At 36.3% G+C, this 18067-nt stretch overlaps 1 protein-coding gene across 30 annotated transcripts in view; it reads right to left on the minus strand.

Annotated features, from left to right (window-relative positions):
* LOC102091366 (steroid sulfatase) overlaps positions 1-18067 on the minus strand; it is a 110317-nt gene that overhangs the window by 42916 nt on the left and 49334 nt on the right. For all 30 annotated transcript variants that reach the window (XM_065074007.1, XM_065073997.1, XM_065073940.1 and 27 more), the window contains one exon: positions 1755-1892. In XM_065074007.1, the coding sequence (XP_064930079.1) occupies positions 1755-1892 (138 nt within the window). The remainder of the gene's footprint in view (positions 1-1754; positions 1893-18067) is intronic.

Here is an 18067-nt window from a genome sequence, read left to right on the forward strand (position 1 = left end):
GAAAAAGTGGTGTTTTTTTATAACGAGTGTGACCAAACTCTGGAGCAAGTCGTCCATAGAGGCTGTGGAGTCTTCATCATCGGTGATTTTCTTAACTTGTCTAAACACAGCCCTGCACAGCCTGCTCTAGCTGACCCTGCTCTGCAGGACCTACCACTACAGACCGTGGGAGGTGCCTTCCAGAGTCAACTACTACATGATTTTGTAGCTCTGAAATACTACTTCTTTTAAAAATTATATCAAAAGGGAATTTACTTATTTCTCTCTATAAGTTTCAGCTTTGGTAAATGACTTTACAAAAACTGCTGGATTGCTTTGACCTTGTCCCCTGAAATATGAGGAGAAAACAAACTACAAAGCCACTTCCTAGTGGAAGAATGAAAATAACTTTATCTCTGGTAAAAGAGCAAGCATATTCATTGCATTTCATTAAAAATAAGAAAAACAATCATTCCTACCCTATTTCAATAAAACTGAAGATTATTAAAATATTTTCAACATCCATTTTCCTGATGCTGTATGTCCACCAGTTGCACACTGGACAATGCTGTTTCCTGTAGTTTGTCAGAGGAAATCCTTTGTTTAATATTTGACAATGTTGTCTATGAGCAGTCTGTGACTGAATAATCATAATATTTTATTATGATCATTCTGTGACTGCATGCTGTCAAGCAGAATTCCTCCATCTCCACATCCTTTATTCTCTCATTCTGTTACCCTATTATCTCTTCTTGTCTGCTTTCCTAGAAATACATTGCTGACAACAATTACGTTCATCTCCATGTTGGAATCATGTTCTCAAAGGTATCCAGTGGTGTATTACATTCCTGTGGACTGCAGGGATCCCCATGCCAGGGATAGGGGAATGGAAAAAATGAGGAAAGCTGTTTTCTAAGCCAGAATTTTTCTTTCTGCAAGATCACTTCATTGCAACAAACACAGTATCTTTCAGTATTGTTGTGTGATATCATCACAAGAAAGTGTATTATTATAAGATAGACTTGAAGCACGTTTTAAGTCTCCACATAGATTTTGGAGTACTAATGTCCTCAAGACCTGCACTAAAATAATAGAACTAAATTCTGTCCTTTTAACTAAAGTCTCTCCATTTCCAAATCAGTCTTCAGTTCAGTGTTTTATGCATTGTTTTCAAAACTTTCTTATCCAGCTCAGTCTTTTCTGCTTGAAATCTTGTCTTCTTCTGGCTGTTGTTGAACTTGCCCATCCCAAACTCAATCCAATTCCTCATTTCTTGTTTTTTTAACCTAACTTTCCTTTTCTATTTTTTCTAAAATGAATACACTGGACTGTGTCGCTGGTTCTCCCATCTCCTCTATATCCTATCTTTGTGTGATCCCACTCATCCTGTGGTATTTAGCTCCTATTTATGATTCCTGATGGCTCACAAACCACCTTTTTTCCCTTTCTGTTCTGTTATCCATCAATTTTAGTAAATTACTATGAACTGACATCCTTCCAAAGCTGTATCTCTGCCCAGTTCAAGAGCATATTTGCTAGTGTTAAAACTCCACAGAGCTCTGGCAGAGCATGAACTCAAGTTGAGCTGCTGTATTTGACAAGTAAATACCTTATATTTACTGCCTGTGTTTGAATTTAGAATGACAGCCATGAGTAGTTTACTATTAAGGAATTGAGTTTCGACCTGAGCCACAGAGCATATTACAGTTTTGGAGCACAACCAAGGAGATGATAGTTTCTTACACAGTTTTTAAAAATCATCAGAGAACGTTCACCTTTATATATGCCATTGTATCCTCCATGGACTTCTCCAGAACTGGAGATTTCTTCAACATGAGCCCCTTGGTCAGATGTAAAGTATACAAGGGTTTTATCACTCAGATTATATTTCTCCAGCATATCCAGAATCTGCCCTAAAAAAAAAAAGAAAAAAAAAAAGAAAAAGAGAGAGAAAATAACAGATTTAATGTCTTTGAGTGACTTTTTCATAAGCCCTGGCACATACAAATATTTTTGTCATTATCCCTTTTCAAGATCGTTTTCCATATAAACATTATTATACATAGCAATTGGCACCATGCACCATACAGTAGGGGAGAGTTGCACAAGGCTTGTTGTAATCAGGACTGTGGTTCAATTGCTGTGGCGTTTCTTGAAGCATAAAATGAGAAGATTTGTGCACATCAGAGAAAAGGGCTGATCCACCGAGAGCCAGTGACCTTTGGAAGTGGTTGCTCTGAGTCAAGGAAACCCCTCAATAAGAAGATTTAAACTGAGAATATCTGAAAGAGTCTCAACATGCAGAATAGAGCTAACAGTTTGGGGTAAACCTTTGCTGCCTAGCAACCTATAGAGACAGCATGGCAAAAATCTCAGTGTGAATGTTAGAATAAGACATTCTAAGAAAAAAAAAAAAAAAAGAGGAAGTTAATGTATAGATTGTCTCTGGAGACCACATGGTTTCATTATCAAACCTATTAATTAGTCCCTAAATTCTCACCATATAAGAAATACATCGACTAAACTCAAAATGTGCAAGGTAATAAACACACACACATGCACATATTTAAAAAGGGGATCCACATGGATATTCTCTGAAACTCCAAGGCACCGTGGGCTCAAGCTATGTTCTCACAAAGGGCTCCTCACACTATCTTGGCACTGTGGAGAGCTTCACAGTGCACATAAATCACATTCAAACCTATTTAGACTGAACTCTTTAAAGAGTTTCTGTATGAAAGAGAGTGAAGCCACTCTTTGTAACTTGCTCCAATGAATTTTATACTGATTAGGAATCTAAAACGATTGGTCCTGGAAACCAACCAAAGTATAAGAATATACTTCCTCACATCAGCCCGCAAATGAGTTTTAACCTTGTCCTTTAGGGATCTCAGAGCAAATGAAGATAATGCTGTCTTCACAACCATTTTATCTTTATTCTTTTTACTTAAACATCCAAGAATGGTCCAATTTGAATGTTAATTTTGATTTGCTCACCTGTCCACTAAGAATTAATTCATCAGCTGATGCCCAATTATTGTGTCAAAGGGGATGAGATAAGAACTTTGAAATACAGAGCCTTCTTTAATGATTTTCAGATCATCATTTCTGTTGCTATGCTCTTTTTCTGGATAAGAAGTAGTTACGTTGCCTTACTGTACTATTTCTACTTGTCTTTTAATGTTATAACATTCTAAAACTGCGTTGTTAAAAGATTGACTGTACTTTTCATCAGCTCAAATGACTGGGTCACGAATAAAGGAACATCAGCAGTTAAATAAGTGATACCTGTTGGTCTTGTTTCTAAACTAGGAGCAAAGAAGAAATGTAAGAGAGTTTGTTTATGTAAATTTTGAAACCCTGTGGGAGTTGAAATTTCCCAACAGAACTGAGGATAATCTGCTACAAAGGTTGACATTTAAAAGTTGGTGGGTAGGGGGAAAATTATGCAGCTCCATCTGACAAGCCATTCGCTTGCTACAGCAGGTGGACTAAGTGCCAGAAAAGTGAGAGGCAATTTCCCATTCGCTTCTGAGATTGTTTGGAGAATGCACTTGCTAAGTAATTATAATATCCCTTGGAAAGGTAGCAATGATGATAAAAAAGTGAAGTATATATATAAATTAAGACATTATATGTGGATATTTAGCTAAATGACTTCCAGAGTTCCCTTCCAACCAGTATCAATCTATGATTTTATGATTCTACGATAATAATAATAAATGGAATAGTACAAAAAAAAAATATGTGCGATGACACGCACAAATGCTTTTTTTTACCGACACAGTTTTCCTTCATGAAACTGAATTTTCAAATTCATTCTGTATCTAAAACAAAATAAAAATAAAACAAGAATTCCACTCAATACATCACATTAAATAACCTCTGGTGATCAGAGACATCTGCTATCATTCAATAATGGCCATTTCGATTTCCTGATTAATTTGGGAAGAAACGAGAAGCAATAAAAAATGTCTTGCTATATCACAAATAATTAAATAAAGCAGTCATAATTATGATGTCTTCCCCCCGCCGCCCGAAACAAGGTTGTGTAGCTTGATTTGGCCTGGAAAAAATAAAAAAATAAAAAAAAAATATCTGATACTCAAATGTTACTTGTTTCAGAAAAAAACACCCCAATAAAATGCATACAAAGTCTCATCCAGAGCTTGTTGAACTCAATGGTAAAACACCCATTTCTACCATTTTGATTTTTAAACACAAGGAAGATTGGCTGCATTAGGGTTAATTAACGAATGCTAAAATGAAAATTTATTTTAGCAACAACATTTTTCAGTACAGACAGACTAACAGTGGTAATTCAAATAACACTATTGTCAGAGAATGACAAACACAATGCACTCACAGAAATGAAACAAAACTTCCATTTCTATTTTAATCTTGAACACTGACACCTTCTAGAATGAACACTATAAATAAGCAATAAAGTGTGTGTTACCAGCAGATAAGCCCCATTAAAGTGCATTTGAATGATGTGGCTACTGTTAACACAAGCAATACTTTCACTTATTTGCATTTCTAAATGGTAACCAATACAGAAGAAAAATCCTAAGAATGTATTGTGGCTCTCTACTAGCAGATATTTTTCACATGCTATATTATAGCAATTTTGGAAGAAAATACTACAAAGTATGCAAAATATATTTACTACTGTTTTCTTATAACAATTTACTTTCTTTTTTTACTCTACCTCCTCCACTCTTATTATTACTGTAGATTTAACAGAGACTTTAGAATTAAGTTAAAATTGATGTATAAACATTCCCAGGCAATGTCAGTGAATGAAAAAGGGGTTTCATCTAACCCATTTTAGCTGCCTTTGGAAAAGGTGAATCACAACCGCTAAAAGGCCTTTTCTACCTCTTGACTAAAATAGAGAAGACAGGCAAATAGCTCAAAACTAAGTGCCTTCATACCAGACATCAAGGATAGTAAGATGAATCCTACCTAAAGTGCTAGACATCCAGCTACATGAGCAACAGACTTTAATGAGTGTGGTGAGCAGATAAATAATGTTTGAGAAAGAGAAGATGGTAAAACACCCACAAAATATGATTGGAAGGTTATCTTATGTCATGTGCTCTTGAATGACAAGAACAGGGCTTCAGCTGGCCTAGTATCCCCTTTGAGTCTCACTTCTGGTTGTAGAAAGCAATACAAATATTAAAGGACCTTTTGGATGTAAAGAGTTTATACAGAATAGGAAATGGCAGGACACAATCTAAAACACTGGAAAAACTGTAGCTCTGTTCAAGCAACAATAGCTTGCTATCCCCAGTGTAGGAAATAATAAAAATGGAAGGACTCTTGACTGAAAAGATTCACTTGAAAGCCATGTTCTAAAAAATTCACAGCTGCACTGATCTCCGTGGATGGTATCGTCTACATTTTTTCTGATTTGAACAGAACAGATTTGGAAAGACAACATTTCTGGACAGCAAAATCAATCTAACACTGAAAGAGCTGCATAATTTCTCAAGCTATTCAGCAACTAGAATTTTGTATCAAGTTTCTTCCTACTATTGTCATTCTAGGAATCTATACCCCAAAGTAGGTGGCTAACATTGTAGCAAAAGTTGGACACTTTTTTTTCATCTGTATTTTTTAAGATACAAACCAGATTAAGGACAGCATTAAGATACTACTTGTTTTAATCAGTCCATAAATGTTCCAAAATGTAAGTAAAGCTTCCTCCAAAGTATTCCGAGGACTGCTCTCTACACTCTGGTCTCCACTCTTGCTTCAAGCTGTGTTAAATTATAAAGAGTTGTTCCATTCTTAAAGTGAAAATGCCAGTTTCAATGGAGTAATAGCCATGTGAAAGTGGTAAGAGCAATTGACTCTGTTCTTTTGAAGGAAACTGAGAGTGCCACGGCATTATTCAGCTTCTCTAACACAGCACGAATGGTAGCTAGACCAGCCTGTCTAATGCAGAACACAATTTCTGGAGTTTTGAACTATACAAAACTCCTACTGTACTCATCTACATAAAGGCAGGGGGTTTATAACAAATGACTATTCATTTGAAAACAAGGTACAAACATTGAAGAACAATAATGTGTTTACAAACCGGTTAGTGATTTGGAACATTGTTCAAAGGTTTAGTAGAGCAAGCATATGAACAAATGCATTTGATGCATAAGTTAGCTCACTGTCATTTGAAGTCAATAGGACAGAAATGTTATTTGTATTAATCTGAAATCATTTAGAGACTTGCTGAAATTATGAATAAAAAGCTCTGGAATACAGAATACTTCTGTAATCTAGGCATTAGGACAAAACAGTCTCTCTATTTGCGAGGAAAACTTTAAAGCAGTTTGCCAGATTTGAAGAAACAACAAGATTCAGAAGGAGGGTTAAGTATCTGTCACAGGACAAGCCAGTTAATTATGAATGGAATTCCTGTAAATGTAACATTATTTTCCCATGCTAGCAGACTTTCATATGCCTCTGCTGTACCTAGAAGATTACAGTAAGCTTGAGACAATTATTGGACAAAGAGTGATCCAGAAAGATCAGCCATCACACATCTGCCTAGAAGAGGCAGCTATGTTTTGGTTTTGGTGTGTTGAATGGTTTGGGGGTTTGTTTGTTTTTCCCTGTCAGGAGTGCTTTGAATACATGCGTAAACTTCTACATGTTAACCCTACATGCGTAAGTATCTGGAAGCCCATATTTCTCCCAGAAAATATATCAATGCCATCCAGCTATATGGACACTACATAGTAAACCTCTTGGGACCCTCTTCCTGCTACACGAGTTTAATTAAGTTAATTCTACAGTCCATAATCTCTTCAGGGCTCAAAGGCTAAGATCTTCACCTTATGAAAACTTTATGTTGCAACTTTTGCACACCATCATTCACAAGCTAATTATCATTTTAATCTCTATGTTGATTTTATGTGATGAAAAAAGGTACTTCACTCTTGAATGCAGTGATCTGATTACAAAATCCACTGAATAAAGCCTTTGTATAAAAACAAGCTTAGTAACTAAGACCAAGACATCTCTATCTTAATTTTAGCTTTTGCACATTTCAGGTTATAAATATGCAAATGTTTCTCTGGTATGCTCAGAGCCATACAGTTTCCCCTTGATAAATATGTAAATCAGTTTGTCTCTGCAGTGGGGAAGTAATTATCACTTTCAGACCTAGTCATTGAGCACAACACTTGAGGTAAAGATGGAAAATAGTAAAACCATTGACAGCAATACAAGAAGTGGCTGCACATATGGCTAACAGTACATAAACCCTGCATGCAACTCATTTAACATTCAGAGCTAGAACACAACCACTGGAAAGTGGAAATTCTGGGATGAAGCAATAGGTTGATGTTATGGCACATTATCTAGACAGTCACCAGAACACATCCACCTAAGAAGATGAGTGATTCTGCATAGGGGGAGCATTTGCACATGAACCTCAAAGACTGGAGTGAATACTACTTAGTATAACTGTTTGACTAGACCAGAGAATAAATGCATAACTAATTACAAAATTCACAATGACTCATGCAGGAAGAAAGTGGAGTGTAGGTTCAGCAGAAAGTCTTGAATCAGTCCTACTGTGCTACCATTATTTCTAAAGTTATGCTATGGAAGCAGCCCATATAGTAAAGTCTTCTCCAAACTACAGAGCTGGAGTCTAAAATGTGTTGAGTTCCTACTATGACAGGTTAGTGGGGTTTTCAATGTCAACAGGGCATTCTGTCAAACAAGGATCATCTGGTTCTGAAAAAGCACATCTATTGATATATCAGTCTTTTAATTTGGATCAGGAGTGCATATTTACAATAATCCAGTCATAGACAGTTAATATTTCTGTTTGCATAGAAAAGCTGTCTTGTGTTTCATGACCCAGTTCCTTTGAAATTAAACTAAACTTGAGGATGGACTCCAGGAATGCACCTAAAGCACTCGCACTACTGATTGACATTCAGTCTAAGGGACCACAGCAGAGCCAGTCTGAAGTGGATTTCCTGTCTCTGCTGGTGTGATGACAGCCTCTCTCCAGCTTGGAGGACAGTTCAGACTGTTGGCAGTTCAAATTATGGTAGGATTGATGAATTCTACATTGAAACTCTGGTGCTAGAACAATCAAACTCTACCTGTGCGTATTGTAGATACACAGAGGGTGGGATTTACAAACAGTGTACAATTCTGCATGTTACATAGTTACTATAAACATTTTTAAAAATCAATTAAGCCAAAGAAGCATTTTCATACACAGCTCAGCCACCTTAAATGAATGAATTTGGCCCCCAAAATTCTGAATTCTTTCCACAAAGAGGTAAAGTGAGGCAATTGCTCCAGATTTAACTACGTATGACTACCATTCAAATCAGTAGTTGTTAGGTTCAGATAGTCTGCAGAACATCAAACACTTTTCTGTTGGATTCCCCTAGACTCAGGATGAGACAAGTAAAATTAGTGTAAGGGCTTGGAGAAAGGCAAAGTGATTTTGGTGTGGGGTCAGCTAAACTATCACTGTGAATTTACTTTCTGTTTGGGTGTGGATTGATATGTAATTTTGAACTTGTAATTGTCTTGTGACTGTTTATACAGTCTTATAAGTCTAATGTGTCTTTCAGACCCTCAGGATAAATTTTCAGCATAGTGCACAGCAGATTAAGTATGCACGGCTTAGCAGCTATGAATAAATGAACCAAATTTTGACTTATAATTATGCATAAGAAAATTTTTCCTAGAGATGAGAACCACATCTCTTATTTTCTTATTCATATAGGGTTCAAACTACTTTGTAAACATGAAAGTTGGAATGATACTTTACATATATACATAAATATACGTGGATGATAAAGCATAGTTAAGATGTGGTTATGAAAGTTCTAAAGACCTGTATGTATAGGTGCAATATAGACAATGCAGGATGGTAAGATTTTCAGATTTACATTGTTTCTACAACACTTATGATGGAACACTAAAGGTCAAAAGTATAACTATTCAGTGGCTATCTCCTTATTAGTATTTAAATAATCAAATAAATGCATTGCTTGAAATTCACTTTTAGACCTTACATCTGTTGAACATAAGGCTATGTATTTCTAATGTAAATCTTAATTTTTAGCCTGCTTAAAATGCTAAAATATGAGAGATGGTCATGCAATTTTAGGAGGGTCCATTGCATTTTCATTTTGCATGACAGCTGTGATAACTTTTTGGGTAAATCTCCATCTTAATTCTGCACATATTTTAGAATAAGATGCCATTTCACACATACAAGTGAGATACAAAATGCAAAAGAAACTGTCTAGTTCCCCATTTTGAGGTCTCCCATGTTTTCTTTCAAATTTTGGAAAAGATTTCTTTAGGTAGGACCTAGGAAAACTGTAATGACAACCGAAATATACTGTTAATTTTTTAATTAGACTGTCAGGTGAAGTTAAGGCTTCAGCTATTTGATTATTCCAATATATGCCGATGGTGGTTGATTCAATAATTGCCAAGCGATAAAAGAAACTCTTTGCTATATCTTCAAAGGTATAAATGTATTAATGTCAGACTCTGTTTGAAACTGCATAGGTATATGCTCTTAGATCCAAATGCATAATGCCAACATTTTGCCAGATTAAAGTACAAAGAATTATGAAGAATTTAAAACAGGGCAAGTAATTCAACCCCACATTTCTGCACTTCTGCACTTTTCTGAAAAAATCAAATATTTGTCAGTGTGCTTGTTTATTTATTATAACTTTTATTAAATAAAATTGGAAGTGTAATAAAATTGGCTGATACTAGAGCTTAAGCATTTGTTGTCTTTCGACAGCCAAACTTTTAAATAGTTGTTGAATTTAGGAGTGGCTTTTAAAAATTTTCTACAAAACATATACCATAAAGTTAAGAGGAGTTTTATCAAGATCAGATTAACATTCCTCATGATCTAACCTTACATGAAAGTAGCTGTGCATTCACTCACCCCAAAAGAACAAGGTGCCTCTTTTTCCTCCTTGACATGAACATCACCATGCACACTTGCTAATTCACCTATTTCTCTAATTGCTTTTGGGCAACTCGGTGACTTTTGTGCCTAAGTAAGCCTACGGTGCAATCACCAGCTCCAAACCATGCTAGCTGTGAATGAATCTCGGTACAGTCATGTTTATACCAATAAGAAAGCAAACCTGACTGTGAAAATTGTCCTCAAGGGAATTTTCCACTAATGAACGTAAACTCCAATCTGTCTTCCCTAGATGACATTCTGAACTTAGTAAAAGTAAAAAATAAATTGAAGACCACAAATCTTTATTTATGATTCAGCTATTTTCGCAAATTATTATACTTTTTTTTTTTTTTTTTCTGGTATGTATGTGTGTTTGCTGTGACAGTATCTATGCTGATTTAAACTCCAGAGGATCCTTTCAGAAGGGAAAGCAAAGTATTTTTCAGGTCATCCTCATTGATCATAGATGACTAGCTCAGAAGATTGCTCACTAGCTTATGAAATGGGACTTTGATTCTTTAATTCATCTGAGTGCTCTTGAAAAAACACTCCTACCCTATTTGGAAAGTGCTTTTATTGAAGTTTCAGAGTACTATTCAATAGCACAGCAGATGTTTACAACAACAACAAAAACCTGCCTTTTTCTGGTCTGAGGCCTGAAAGGACAAATATGTCACACTCGTTTTAAATTGGTTTGGAAATACTTGAGGTCTCTGCATAGGCCAAGATGTATTTGATGTCCCCAAGACTTGACGGAGGCATGAGATCATGGAGGACCCTAAGATCATCAGGCCCATTTCTTTGCTGTGCAATTCTTACTCATGAATAAAGCAAACATGTGAGATGTGAAATTACTAATATAGCTATTAATCTGAGTTTACAGAGGTTCAACAATATGAATGCTAAGTGTCATTTGGTTTGAAATGGAAAGTTACAAAAATGGACCTATGAGACCTTCTTGTGTGAAGGCAGGACAGATTTCTGGAAGGGCTCTGCTTTGCATACAAGGATCAGAGTGAGATGAGTTTTTTAGAATAAATCTGAAAGCTAAATTTGAGATGAGGAAGGATCATACCAATGCCACAGATCAGCTGAAATATTAACATAGATACAAGGAATAAAATAATCTAACTGTAAATAGATAGTATTTGGGCAAGAGAGAAGTTATTGCCAAGGTAAACTCCCCAAAGCACAGGTGGCAAATAACCACTGGAAGGCCTCAACCAGCACATTTCTTTCTTATGGGAATAGCACTATTCCTATGGATACAGAAACAAGTATAGAGTTAGTCCTTCCCTATTAATGTATTTTTTTAATGGGCTAGTTCTATCTGAACCTATAACATCAAATCTACAGAAGCTGTATATAGACAGAAATCCTTGAAGAGATAAGGTTTGAAATCTCCATATTTCACATTAATAGTTCTGTAAAAGACTGGTGTTTCAGTATCATGTGCAGAGAGAAGTACACAAAACCAAAAATATTTCTGCTCTCGAAGGTGCTGGAAAAGCACGTCTAGCTATACTCAGCAACTGTATCACTATCAAGATTCAGCAATTAAATATGACAAGAGTAGGATAGAACAATTGCAAACATTTCCTGATAGTGTGTTTATTATACCTGTGCCTCCTACTTAAAAAAAACCCACAAAATCCTTAATATAGAACAAGAGAAGTAATTAAATGTAACATCAGAAAACCAGTTTACTTTCTGAGAGACAAATGTGATGTTATTCTCTGGTATTTTTTTTGCCAAGAAAGTCCTCAAAGCTCTCTCTAAGTCAGCCATCTACTTCTTATGAGAAGCACCTGGGGGTTATTGCAACAACTGGTTGATGAACTGCAGCAGAATCACACAAAAGTTGAAATGTGAAGAGGCTGAGAAATCTGGGATATGTGGCTTGACTACCTCAGCTCTAAGTTGTCAAGAATATTTAAGATATGACCCTTGTAAATGTTTTAGGGAATTTTTTAAAGGACAACTACCGATTTTGTGCCTTGTTAATATACTACTAGTAAAAAAGCCACCATAGCAGCACATTGCCCATAACAGCATGCTAAGATGCTCAGACTTTGTCCTGTATGATGTGCTGTGGTGGGTACAAAGTAACTTACATTATATTTCACTCTGTTCTCAATGTTGGAAACTCAGATCACAGTCAGGAATTGAGAAAGATGAGGCATTTCAGCCCACTGTCAGCTGCACAGACATCATCCTCACCTTTGGCTTTGGTTTTCCCTCTACTTTCCTGCTAATGGTGTTGCTCCCTGCCTGCAAGCTTTTGGCAGCCACCTCTGTTTTCCTCCTATGCTTTGCCAGCTATTGCTAGCCACATAGCACCGTCTTGAACATATTAGAAATGTGGACCATTTATTTACTATCTTTCTGACATTATGGTTAAACTTTAAAATTAAGTATACACTTCTATTACACTTTTAAAAACATATTTTTCATTTTAATTAAAACTAAATCAACAGAAAATACAGATTTTTTTAAAGTTGTGATGCCATTTTTTTTTAAGAATCACAACCTTTTCATACAGTTGTTGACTTCAAGTCAGCTCAGTTCTACTGACTTCAGTATAGTTATCCTATGCAAACAGAAGACCTATCTCAGTATGGTTAAAAAGAAGACATTTACCAGGTTATCTATCATCTTTCTTAGTTGAAGAACCACTTTCCAACCAAAACGCTAAAAAAAGTATATTTTTAAAAAACAAAAGTACTTTGAGGGACTTGGGTATCTGCCAACTAGAAACACTTCCATATTGCTACTTTCTCTTTGGATTTAGGAAGACACCTTCTTCAACTCTTAGGGAAGAATAACTAATACATGATTTGCATGGAACTGAGAAATATTTATATATAAATGGAAAGTTTAAATTAAATAAAAAATTTCTGTTAGCTCACCTAAAAAGAGAGAGCTTCCAAAAGGAGGTGTAATATTAAAGTATGTCAAATTGATATTACCCTTTTTATCTCAGTCATATGACACTTTTGTTCCTCCTTGTTAAAACCTAGTCTTTCCAGAACTACTTAAATAATGATGTTCCAATAGGCTATTATCATTAGGGACTGATCACGGCAGGAGATTCCAAGTAATGAAATGCAGGCAAATAGAGAGAAAAAACACAGTGTGATCTCCTGTGACAATGCATTGGGAAGAACTAGCAAAGGAAAAAAAAAAAAAAAAGTCTGCCTGTGGCATATGAGGAGCTGACAAAAAAAAAAAAAAAAAAATGACTCTTAGATGAAAGTGCATCTCACATCAGGAAGGCAAAAAGTTATTTAAAGGAAGATAAAACTAGTATCACAGATATGGAAATACATTAACATTATCCTGATTACTTAGGTCAGTGGGACTGTTCATATCAATATGCAAGAGAGGAACTTGGCACTAAGGCTCTGGTTTTGGACCACCGTATCACAACCATATTTCTATATGTATACTACCAAATGGGTCAAGATCTCTTTTGACATCTAGGGAAAGAGAAATATCTACCAAAAGGGAAAGAAGTCTCATCTTCAGAGATGGTAACAGACCTACCACAAACGTTTTGTTAAAATCAATTTCCTGGCTGCCACTGAAGTAGCTCAATTATGTAAAAAAGAGTTTTATAAACAAAGCATGGGCTCAAAGCACCGTCCAACTTTGCCTTGAACATTGCCAATGACGGGGCATCCAGAACTTCTCTGAGAAATCTGGTCCAGTGTCTCATCACCTTCATAGTAAACAATTTCTTCCTTATGCCCAATCTAAACCTACCCTTTTGCTGTTTAAAATTGTTGTCATTTGTTCTGTCAATACAGGCCCTGGTAACAAGTCTCTCTCTCTCTTTCTTATGAGCCCCCTTTACATACTGAAAGGCCACAATAAGGTTTTCCCCAGAGCCTTCTCTTCTCCAGACTGAACAACTCCAACTCTCTCAGCCTTTCTTCAGAGGAGAGGTGTTCCTGATCATTTTCATTGCCCTCCTGTGGACCCACTTGAGAAGGTCCATGCCCTTCCTGTACTGGGGACCACAGAGCTGGATGCGGTACTCCAGGTAAGGCCTCACCAGGGTGGAGTAGAGAGTGACAAATCACCTCCCTCAGCCTGCTGGTCATGCTTCTTTTGATGCAGCCCAAGGCACGATTGGCTTTCAGGGTGCAAGCGTACATTGCTGGGTCATGTCCAATTTTCCATGCACCAAACTGAACAGAAAAACTGCATCTGTTTGAATTGTAAATAAGGAAAAAAACTTATTTATTACTTGCTTAATGCATGCTCTGCTGTTTTGTGGTGCCAAAATCAAGTGTATTCTGGATTATAAGTACTTTGATACCTTTCACACAGTCATATACTATGCACACAGCTCTGCCTTTCACACTGCCAAAAATAGTATAATCCACGACTTTGCTAGAAATGTTGAGATCTCCTGTGTTTCTCATTTATTTCAAACATCTGGCATTAAGTTATCTTTGGGTTTGTAGGAAGACAAAGTTCATATTCCTTTTCTGATCCAGGCAACTGAGTTCTTTAAGACTAAAGCACATTTACATTTGTATTATTTCTTGTTCGCCTGCTTTGTTTTTAAATTCAGTCCGATTCAGAAATGGAAGTAAAAGCAATTTCTGACCCACAAATATTTCATCCACTAAAATACAAGAGCCTGAAGAACCTAAATCCTTTATCCTCATAACACAGAAATGGCAGGAGTACTTTACAACCATGTAAACTGTAGTACTTAAGGGCCAAGTTAATCACACATCATTTTAGGCAAACTAAGTGTGATGTTATAGATGACTCCATCTAATAGTTTGCTAAAAAGGCGCTTGCTGAAAAAGGAAGATGCTTTTCCTCTTTCTCCTCTTCTGCTTTCCCTGAAGCTGGGTAGGAAAAAAGAGAAAAGGGAGGGAAGGGTGTTCTGCCTTCCCTCTTGTGGTAGCAGTAAAACGAAAGATCCACTGAAGCTGTGGAATACAATTTCGTGCTGGTGTAAGATAGGGATTTGATTATCCTGGACTCTCTCTTTCATCATCTCAAGCAAGCAGCTCAGCCCTTGGGGGTCAGGTGTTCCTTTGGATATTGAGCTTTCTACTGTAACATAAAACCTGTTGGGTGTTCTCAGGGCTACTACAACGTGATCTTTGTGAGGAAATGTTATAAAGAAAGTTCCACGTGTGGGTAGGGAGAAGGAATGATTTAAAAATAAAAGTGTGTTTACAGAATAAAAGAACTAAGCCAAAAGAGAAAGCAAAAAGAAAATAAAGCATTCCAATTAGTGAAAAATATCCTCAGTACAATAAATGAAATCTGAGAGGAAAAAACAAACAAAACAACCAACCCAAACAGTAATATTAAAAAATAACAGGTAGAAAAGCATAATAAAGATTCAGTATCAGATTTTCTTAAACAGCACACTAAATTGAACCATAATTCCTTATTTTACAATCAAGCAGTGACAGAAAAAGCTAAAAAAGAGTAAAGGTATCAATTTATCACTCTACCTTTAACTAGTCACAGCATCATTACTCTACTGCTTTCCCTAACCTCAAAAATTTCATTATTTATCTCATTATTATATTGCACTATTATACAGAAAGTGACAAAAGCTTTCTGTAACGCAAAATACACAACTGGTTTCTGGAAAAATAATTATCTTTCCTAGCATTACCAGCCTGCCGATCATATAGTGTGGTTGCTTTAGCAGTCAGATGTACCATTGATACAAAAAAAGCCACAGTCAATAAAAATCAGTTCTATCAACCTCATCAATAAGAGCTTATTACCACCTGGAATTTGAGCCTTCTGATTCAGCTGTTTGAAATGGCAATTCACATTCTAACCATTTCCCACATCCAACAGGGATCACCACCTGGAAGGTTAAATGGCTTGCTTCCCCCTCTTTCCAATTCCCATGGCAGTTAAATTGAAGTCCTAATGCTTTATTACAGATCCAGAGTTGAATTAGTAGGTGACTGTAGGCAAAGAGATACCCTATACCTCAGTGGGTAAATCTGAACATCATCTTTGTGCCTCAGCTTTTCTTCTGGGAAACAGGTTAATGAGATCCCCCTATCTTACAAAGACTTTGTGAAAATGCTTATTTGTGAAGCCGTTACATACTCTAGCAAAGCAATGCCACAGAAAAGATGAGAGATGTCAAAGAAATCTTTCTTCAAAACAGAAGTTCAATAGTGCATGCTAAATAAAACATGAGAATTCATATTTAACAATGAGGAATACACCTACTGTTGAGTAGTTGCTCATTAAGAAGGCACACTGTGATAAGGAGACAGGGTTCCAATGGGAAAAGAAATGACATGTAAACATACGCTTAAAAATTGTACCGTAAGAGACGAGCATAGGAAGATTGATTTTTCCTATCTTTGAGTACTTGACTTCATAGCCTTACAACGTTCACTTGTGCCTTCTGTGTGTTTGTATGAATGCATAATTATTCGAGGACTGTATGAGTTATATTCAGGTACTGGGGAATCCACCACAAAACTATCTGAAGGTACAAGGAAGGGGTGTGGGTGGAAAGGTTTAAATGCCCAGATTAAACATCCTTAACATCTTTAGTTTCTTCTCCCCTTGGTTTCATGTTTAGGCTTCTTTCATAGAGATGTAACTTCTACCAGCAACATACTCCAATTACCAGCTCAGTTGCATCTTTTATTAAAACCACGATTACAAGCTCTACAAATACCTAGACAGATATTGCTTTCAGTGTCCAAGTGTTGAAGTAAAATTATTGCAAAATCATGTTCATAAGCCATTACTGAAAGCTTCAGGTTCACAACAGGGACACCTTTGTCAAAGTTAGCAAAGGGAGATATAAATAATTTCTCTCTCTGTCACCGTGATCCCTTGCTCTGGGAGACTGACTTACTAAGTTCCTGTAGAACATCCTTGCGACAGGGTGAATGCAATTCCTCTTGACTGCTTCACAGTATCTGTGCTAAAAAGGTTGCTATGCAGAGGCATTCCACCAGCAAAATCTTTAGTAACTTCCTTTAAACTGCTTTCCCAGTCTGTATTTTGGAGATTATATATAATTTGGATAAAGTTAAGTCGCATTCATTTTCCTCATTGCAATCTTAATCCAAGTATACGTAGAGATCACTGTATTTCTGCGGGTCAATTTTGGCTTAAATCTTCACTGTGTTCTTAATCTCACTGGTAATGACTTTGCCCACTCACCTTAAGCAAGAAACAAAATGCAACCATACCATTTATATGTTAAATTAAACTCTAGGGGCAAAGATAAGACAAAAGGTTGGTAGCACATTTCATTACAGAACTTCCTATCCTCGTGGCCTGGAGAGTTGTTGGGATTCCCTTATCTCTAGCTTATCTAAAACAAGCTTTGAGCTTTCTCCTACTAATGGAAATTAGCTTGTCTCAAGAGCAGTGCTATTTTTTGCACTGATTGGAGTACTTTGATCACAATGTTGGATGTAATTTCACTGTTTTTGTATTTTCAAAGGTTGATAACTAATAGAAAGCCTTTACAATTTTGGAAGTTATATGATTACATTTTTGTAAAGTAAATGCATAATGCACTAACACATGCTGTGCTGACAATTTAACTACTGCAATATTAGATGCAAATGAAATCTGTTTAGTAGCTGGAAGCAAGTTTTGAACAACACAGCACTGCTACCACAAGGTGCATTACACTGAAGTTTTCCATCATGGAGCATGCACTACTAAGAAATTATTTAAATGTGACTGATTAAAAAATACTATAGGAATGGCTGCTTAAGATGTGCTTTGTAATCTTGTAAATAATGTTCTAAGAAGGAGCTTTTCTGTGTACAAAGATGTAATATAGAAAAAGGAAACTGTACTTAAAGAGGATTTAGGTAGCTCAGGAGGCTTATCATGGTGGAAATGGGAGTCTTTCATCATTTAGTCACCTCTTAGATTCAGTGCTGTTCAGTAGTGACTGAAAGTCATTGCTGCTTAGTGACATATGAAATGAGTTTGGGTTTTAGCCCAGATTGTAACTGGACAGCATCCACACCATAAAAGGCAGAACCACAAATGTCTTTTATCTGCACCCTTATTGACAATTTTCCCAGATCTGACATAAAAAATGAATGTGCTTCAAGAGCT

The sequence above is a fragment of the Columba livia genome, chromosome 1 (genome assembly GCF_036013475.1).
Source record: "Columba livia isolate bColLiv1 breed racing homer chromosome 1, bColLiv1.pat.W.v2, whole genome shotgun sequence".
NCBI lineage: Eukaryota > Metazoa > Chordata > Aves > Columbiformes > Columbidae > Columba > Columba livia.